At 40.6% G+C, this 8,457-nt stretch overlaps 1 protein-coding gene across 3 annotated transcripts in view; it reads right to left on the reverse strand.

The window, feature by feature from the left end:
• Positions 1–5,750: 5,750 nt before the first annotated feature.
• LOC140342866 (F-box/WD repeat-containing protein 2-like) overlaps positions 5,751–8,457 on the reverse strand; it is a 15,872-nt gene continuing 13,165 nt past the window's right edge. For all 3 annotated transcript variants that reach the window (XM_072429234.1, XM_072429232.1, XM_072429233.1), the window contains 2 exons: positions 7,962–8,131; positions 5,751–6,621 (listed from right to left, as the gene is read on the reverse strand). In XM_072429234.1, the coding sequence (XP_072285335.1) occupies positions 6,333–6,621; positions 7,962–8,131 (459 nt within the window). In that variant the 3' untranslated portion in view covers positions 5,751–6,332. The remainder of the gene's footprint in view (positions 6,622–7,961; positions 8,132–8,457) is intronic.

The following is an 8,457-nucleotide window of genomic DNA, read 5'->3' on the forward strand; positions in this document are numbered from 1 at the left end:
ATTACCGATCACAAAAATCTGGCGTATTTGGAGTCGGCTGAACGGCTGAACCCAAGACAGGCCAGATGGTCGTTGTTTTTTACCAGGTTCAATTTCATTGTCACCTATCGCCCTGGGGTTAAGAACGTCATGGCCCAGGGAGATGCACCGGATTCTTGTCCTTCGGGGAAGTTGTTTGTTCCTTACTTATTACGACACAAGGTGTTTGAGAAACACCACTGTACAGTCCCTACCTGACACCCTGGGAACAGATCCACAGTCGATCTCATCTCTCATAGATTCTGGTGCCCGGGGTTGCGTAAATATGTTGAGGGCTATGTGTCAGCGTGTAGTACTTGTGCTCGTGCTAAGGTGACACATACTCGGCCTTCTGTATCCCTACTTCCGTTGTCAATCCCATCCAGACCTTGGACTCATTTATCCATGGATTTTATCACAGATTTGCATGATTCTGGTGATTGTTGATGGCTTCAGTAAGATGTCACACTTTATTGCATTGTCAGGGCCACCTAATGCTAAAACCCTTGCACAAGTGTTTGTCGATAACATCGTGAAGTCACACGGTATTCCCTCGGATGTGGTGTCTGATAGGGGGACTCAGTTTGTTTCCAGATTCTGGAAGGCGTTCTGCACTCGTCTGGGGGTACAATTGTCCTTCTCTTTGGCCTTTCATCCTCAGTCGAACGGACAGACAGAACGCACTAACCAGAATCTGGAGACTTATTTGAGATGTTTTGTCTCAGAGAATCAGGAGGAGTGGTCTTCATAATTGTCTTTGGCCGAGTTTGCCATAAATAACCGTAGGCAGGAGTCCACTGATAAGTTACTGATTGCTGTTTTTTGGGGCATATGGGTTCCATCCGCAATTTGGCACATTTTCTCGGTACCGAGACATCAGGCATTCCTGAAGAGGAAAGATTTTCCTCTTCTTTGTCATCTATTTGGCGGAAAATTCAAAATAATTTAAAAAAGATGGGCAACAAGTATAAACGTATGGCTGACAAGAGACGTATGAGTGGTCCGGACCTAAGAGTGGGTGATTCTGTGTGGCTGTCCACAAGAAACATTAAGTTGAAAGTACCTTCTTGGAAGTTGGGTCCAAGGTTTATTGGTCCATATAAGATCCCTGCCATTATTAACCCGGTTGCCTTTCGTCTCGAACTTCCACAGGCGTTAAAGATTCATAATGTGTTCCACAAATCACTGTTGAAGAGATATGTCGAACCAGCAGAACTGTCTTCCTTACCTCCCCCTCCTGTCATGGTGGACGGTTATCTAGAATTTCAGATTGCCACGATACTGGACTCCCGAATTCTCCGCAGATCTCTTCAGTATCTCGTTCACTGGAAGGAGTACGGTCCGGAAGAGAGAATGTGGGTTCCAGCGACCAACGTTAATGCTAGTTGTCTAGTGAAAGCTTACCACAGGGCTAATCCGGATAAGGTCGGTCCTGGGTGTCCGGAAGCCACACGTAGAAGGGGGGGGGGGGGTACTGTCACGGTCCCTTCCGTGACTGAAGTTAGAAGATCTGTGAGACAAGGTGCACGTGAGGTTATCTGACTGTCTCTTTGTTTTTACTTGTTTCTGTGTTGTTGTTTGTAATGACCACACCCCTTGTATCAGCTGCAGCTGATGGTCATTACTGCTCCTCCATTTAGTCTGGCCTGACACTTCATGCTATGCGGTTGATATTCACTTCTGGGATGTGAATAGCTGGTGTGTTGTCCTCTCCTGAGTTCCTGCTTCTCTATTTGCTATTACAATAAGTTGAACTACTTTTGGTGTTTTGTTGTTCTTTGGTTGTTACTAGGCCTCAGGGAGACACTGGTTCATCAGGGAAGGAACCAGTAGGCTCAAGCCCAGTCACTACTCCTAGGGGTATGCAGGGCTACTAGGACCTAGGTTCCTGTGTATGAGTATTCCCACCATCAGGTGATATTCATACTGTCAGGAGTTAGGGCTAGGTTAGGGTGTCTGTAAGGGGTGACCATTCCCTTTTCCCTAGCCATTGGAGGCCTAGTCCATTGTATTTACCTTTCTGTTTCCCTCCCCTCCCTGTCATCCGTGACACCCCTTTTCTGATCATGTTGTATTTTAAACCTACAACACACTCTACAATAGTGTCAGATATTACTGGAGCAAAAGCCAACAATCGCTACACAGTCTTCTATGTGTATTGTAAAGTTTCCAAAATCTGTATAGGCTGCCAGAGCTGTGAAACACTTGAAGGGAGAATGTATGGAGGCTGCCATGTCCCAGTTCTGTATTTATATTTACTAGTTTTTTTGCTGTCAAGCTGATCCAAAAAATTTTGTTTCTAGGTAATTATCTAAAAAGAAGTGTTCAGATTTGGAGTTCTTATGTCACCTTGATGTTTCCCAAGCAGATGACAAAGGATTGAGACAGCCACGCACTTGGAACTTTTAAATAAAGCCAGAAGTCAAACCCCTTAGTATTTTTCTCAGTACAGGTTTACTTACTTCATAATAATATTATTATGCAGGATTTCTGTGTTTAGGTGAGGTGTTGTGCTTGTCAGTATAATAAAGGATCACAGGCATGGCTCCACATTAGCACCAACATATTACGCAGCGTTGTACATTAAATAGGGGTTGCAAATGACAGAGGGATACAGACAGTGACACAGGAGCAGGGAGGACCCTGCTCATAAAAGCTTATGTTGTCAAATCTTTGCAACCGATTTCTGATGTCACCTTAATAAAGATTATGCAAATCTGAAGCCTGGTGTCCAGTAACTAAAATCCATAACTAATCAATTTGAAACACAACATCTGACAGGATGTGGAGACAAACACATGCCTGTGACCCTTTATTATACTGACAATCTCGAGCTCAACACCTCACCTAACATAGATTTTTTTTTTTTTTATGTAGGTTTGATTAAACAAGTAATTCATACCAACTTCTTTTTACTATGATTTTTCTTGGTACACATGTAAAATACATTGAATAATTGTACTAACAGGGCTGATCTGTGCTACTGCTGGGTGTCGGTTAAACCTTTGTAAATATGTAAAGTTTTGGGGGTTTTTTTGCAGTCTAAGAAAAACACAGATAAAGGAGAAAGTTGTGACTTTGGATTAGACAGTGATGAAGAGATGGAAGTGGAAGAGTGTAAATAACAGCGGGAAAAAAACGGTCACAGGTATGAATAGATAAACTGTGGAACAACAACAATTATACTTTCTGCAGAAGCAGGCAGGACCCTCCCGCAAGAAATAAAAAAAAGTCACCATAAAAAATCTAAAAATGTCAAGAAGGCTGCAAAGGTTGCCTTGTTTAATATGATGGAAGATTAAATTTAACGTTGAGGCATTGTGTTACAATGTACCAGAATAAACCTACCATGCTTTATCTACTCCAAAACCGCTTCCAGTGAAGTCACATTACTGGTTTTGGACATTTAATGTATAGTATATGATATGTTTTCGAAACATAATCAGATGACTGTAGATTGTTTTTATATGTTATATACTGTACCTGTATTGCGATAGGTATTAAGGGGGACAGAATAAAGCAAAGTGGACACATTTTTATATGACAGCTGCCTCAAGAATTGCCTCATCACAGTTAAGGATGACCAGACAAGCAGAAGTAAAACTACTACTACTGTAAAATATATTTTTGGAGCCTTCATGAATCCTTTCGCTGTTGAGTTTTTTTGGGTGAAAGGGTATAAGCCCTGCCTTTTAGTAAATTGGAAAAAAAAAAAAAAACACACACACACACACACAAAACACACTTATACCCCTCCACCAGGCACTGATCTTTTAATCGATAGCAATGATGAACAAATAATAGGAACAGCAGTGGGTGGATTAACAACCAGTTGTTACCGAGTTAGAAAAATGATTTTTGAAATACATAGTTAACTGGGGGACAGAAGAAACCTTTGCTCACATTGAAAGCAGGTACAAAAGATATGGATGGGACAGTTAGAATGACAGATAAAGGAAAGCAGACCCCTGTTGTGATATACTTCTAACAGTACAGTTAATCTAGAAAGGAATGCAAGTAAACAGAATGTGGTTGGAAGCATCAAAGTTTGGGAAAAAGAGTAAAACTTGCATGGGTCTATTCCCAGAAGACAAGACCGAACTAGGACCAAGATTATTTGCTATGGTCTACCCACACAAAATTACTGTAATTAATTTTAGAAGTTATAAATACCAGGCTGGTAATTTGGGAACTGTACAGCCAAATACAAACAGTACCACCTTGAAATGGCTATTATGACATCAATCATATTATGCATATTGAGTTTCTAGACTTCACTATGTGCACCACAGACACTTGGCACTAGAAGGGAAACCCACGGAGACTCTAAACCAGAAGTTGCAAAAGCATTTAGTTATTGGTTCCTTTAGACCCCTGATAGGAAGAAAGGAGCATTAGCGGACCCAATATGTCATAGATCAACCATATAGTGATAAAGCCACCTCAGAGATCTGCCAAAGAATAAGAAACGCCTAGAGCAGTGGTCCCCAACCTTTTGCAGACCACTAAATGCACGGACTCCGGACCGCGCATGTGCAGTGAGCCATGTGTCACTCAAAGGGGAAGGAAATTCCCCCCCAGAGGGACGTCATGATGCCAGACACACAACCCACCCACCTCCTTAAGCCTGCGATGTCTCTGGGAGCCGTGGTCCACGGCTCCAAGCCTCTCCTGACCCTGCTGGTGGGTGCACCGGCCAGAGCTGCAACCCACCTGTCAGGCGTTGGCCGCGGAGCGGGGACCACTGCCCTAGAGGTTCAGCTGACAGATAACTGGAGATAAGTGAAAAGCTGCCTTTAAGAGATCAACATAATGCAGATAGACCTTGTTGAAAATCAGGATCCTAGAACACCCAAACATAGCTGGTGTTCTAAAAATCACTCAGAAAACAAGGTATATTACTGGTCAAGCTTCCGAACAATGCACCTAGCCCTGACAGCGAACCACAATGAATATCATGCTCTTAGACAAGGCTAGCAAGAGACACTAATGTACCGTTGCAGAACTTAGAACAGGATGAGGGAAGCTCATCCAACCTTGCCAGAGGTAGGTTTGAAGCCCAGGCCTAAAAAAACAGATACTACATTGACCTAATAACTAGAAAGATACATTCTTGCCAATGACTATAGTTTATCACTATTATTTCTCAAATATGGGTAAACATAATTATGCACACATTTGTTATTTAAGCAAAACCAATATCAGAATCTTGGGTAAGGTTTTAGAGAAAAATTGCAGAAGGAATTAATGCTAGCATTAAATGAGTCTTACTTGGTCTTAGATACTATTAACAGGTTATGATTTATATAGACCACTTTAATGACTAGTGATAAAGACAGAGGGTGCAGAGCCACAAGGTTAACTAGTAGCCATATGTAAAGCCCAATAGACCAGTTTTACTATAATTACTAATAAATTACCAGCCAGTCGCTTTTAAGTCGCTGATTAGGGAGTAAAATGAAAAATGCTATTTGATAACCTCTATCAACAAGGGTGTAATGTAATAGTTGTACTTTCCAGGGTAAAAGCTGGTTAGTATCATTACATCTGTCTGCTTTTTAAGCAGGTGGGGGGGGGGGTGTAAAGGTAAAATCTTAGTAATGAAATGTGCCAAGCCATTGCATTTAGCTGTGAATGTTTTCCTAATGACCAATCTACTAACAGGCAGAACTTATACCCAAAAATTCACATGTCCCTAATTAAATAGGAGAAATAAAGAAAACAGGTTGATCTTAATTTTGGGTACATGGAGCTTTATTGTGACAAGCAGGAAAAAAAAGGCTATGGACTCTGCTCTGCCAATGAGCATACAAGAAACATTACACTTTATAACAGGGGGAGACACCCAGCTAAAATATTCATATGCAGTCTCTTACAGGACATTTGCCTGGGGTTTAAGTGCTTTTATACAACAGCTGGTGGTGATATTTATGAGGAATTCATGTCATGGTTTAGATAAAGTGGCAAATCATTTAGTCTGTTTTGTAATAAAATAGATTACATGTATGAAGACTATTCAAAACTAAAATCTATAGTAGAAATGGATGATGGACAAGATACCTGTCTCCTGATTTCTTTAAATGCAATCCAAAGGGAGGACTGTGGCTGGACATTAAATCACACACACAGTTTGTGATATGTATGTACAAATAGGCAATGAGATCCTCTCAGCATGCCAAATGCTAATGTGGCAAAAAAAAAAAAAAAAAAGTGTGCAGTGCATGATGGGAGACTTTGGTTCATGCAAGCTCTGAAAGTGGTTGCTGATACTTCAGTCTGAATGTCCGAGAAAAATAAAGCACCTAATGCTCCTTTCAGCCATTTTCTTTCCACAACACCAAATGAATACTGTGATCAGGCATACTTGTGGCAAAGACCAAGCCAACATCATTGACACCATCCAAGCCGTTCAACCATTCCATTTCTCCTGCTAGGAAGCTGGAGCCCCTCTTGGACTTCCTATACTCTGGCAAGGGCCAGCGGCTGATCACTTTCTCAGTACGTAAATCCATAATAAACAAGTGGTGGTTGTCAAACATAAGAGCAAATTTGTCACCAAAGCCGAGAAGAGAGAGGCTGGTGGAGTCCTTCATTTTGATAATTCTAGAAAAAAATAAACATTATTACAATATACTTGAATAAACTTTAAAGCAGACTAAATTTTACATCACAGAGGGCTCTAATGGTTAGACTTCTGTATCAATTTTCTGGATTCTTCACACCTGACACAATATTATGAGGATTTACACTCTTCTTGGTAATTTTACAATGAAGAGTAAGATCAAGGCCAGTAAATGTAAAGATATCTCACTAATTTAAGTAAGAAACAGATGGCCTGGCCCAACAGACTCCGGCTATTGACTTACTCACTACCTTAGACAACACCTCCTAGTAATTGTGAGCCCACTAGAAGGATGTATCATTAGTGTGAATTACCTGCTGTGTGTGTGCCTGCTTCAGTTCTTAGATTCTCCTTACAAATTTTAGATTTTTCACTATAACTAATATAGGCTGTACACAAAGTGTTAAAATAAAGTTTACAATTTATTTATGGTGGACATTGAACTGTTTACATACACAGATTTTGATGACTTGAGCAATAGCCTAAAGGCAGTCAAATTTCAGTTCATTGAAATCATATGACTGAAGGACTCATAGCTTCTGTTTGGTTGCTGCCATCTTAGGTTGCCCACATCAGAGAGTGTTAAGGCGTGGGCAGGCATTAGTCAACCTCAGAGTTGCAAATTCATATTTTTAGGGTTAGGTTGGATGAGAGAAGATGGCAGTGCTATTTATATCAGCAAAGGATAGTGGCAAGGACAGGCTGTGTGAACTTTTTCTAGGAACTCCTAGCCGCCAAACATCTGCCTATCCCACAGACATCAGATAATTGGGCAGTCTTGCTGAAAACCGCTTGACCAGTTGATGTCACCTCATGTCTATGGGTGCCTACTAAGCTGTATCCCTAGCAAAAACATAATTAGTAACATGCCTATAGTTTTTACCACAGGAAAGTGATACTTATTTTCTATCTTTTCTGTATTTAGAAAAGGGAAGGATCAGTTTAGGCAGTATTAAGTACTGCTGACACTTGTTAGGCACATCACTGAATGGCCCTGATCCTTGTCCGGGTTTCACAGATGACTGTCCAGTAGAGCTGTTAATGGTCTGTTTATGACCAATATACACACAGATATTTTAACTTGATGGAATAAACTACAGAATAAACCAAGGCATCTAGTCAAAATAATGTAATGTTTTTTTTGGCTTCTTATATCTAGCCTTTTGTAACTTGGGTTTTTATCTTCAAGTGAAGACTCCAGCCCTGTTTGTCTTCTTTTAAACTGGGTGATTGGCAGGGTGGTATCAAGTGACTGATGACACTAAAGAAAACATTTCTACTGTCTATCACATCTGAGGGAAGTGAGGAGTCTTCTATTTACCTTAAAATGTCATAGCTGGCAAAGTCCCATTGGTAGAGTCCTAAAGCTGAGCTGCAGACAATGTATCTGCCATCGAAGTGCAAGCGTGGCTGAAGTGTAATGCTTCGGTCACCTGACACATACAGCGTTTTCAAGCATTTGCAGTTAATTTCCCTGCCAATTGGCCAAATCTGTAACACAAACAATAGTAACATACTCATAACCTTTACAGAGTACAGCACAAAATGAAAGAGCTTTGTGACCAGAACAATTACACGTTTGTGAAATAAACAATTAGTTTGTGTAGTCGATTAAACCTCATCAACAGAATAGACAAGAGTGGTAAACACTGTCACTGTATGAGAAAGACTGCCTCGCAATGGTTGTAAAAGGTGACCGGAGTTTTGAATTTAGAATATATAGTTAGGTCCATAAATATTTGGACAGAGACAACTTTTCTAATTTTGGTTCTGTACATTACCACAATTAATTTTAAATGAAACAACTCAGATGCAGT

This window comes from Pyxicephalus adspersus, chromosome W (genome assembly GCF_032062135.1).
Source record: "Pyxicephalus adspersus chromosome W, UCB_Pads_2.0, whole genome shotgun sequence".
Taxonomy (NCBI): Eukaryota; Metazoa; Chordata; class Amphibia; order Anura; family Pyxicephalidae; genus Pyxicephalus; species Pyxicephalus adspersus.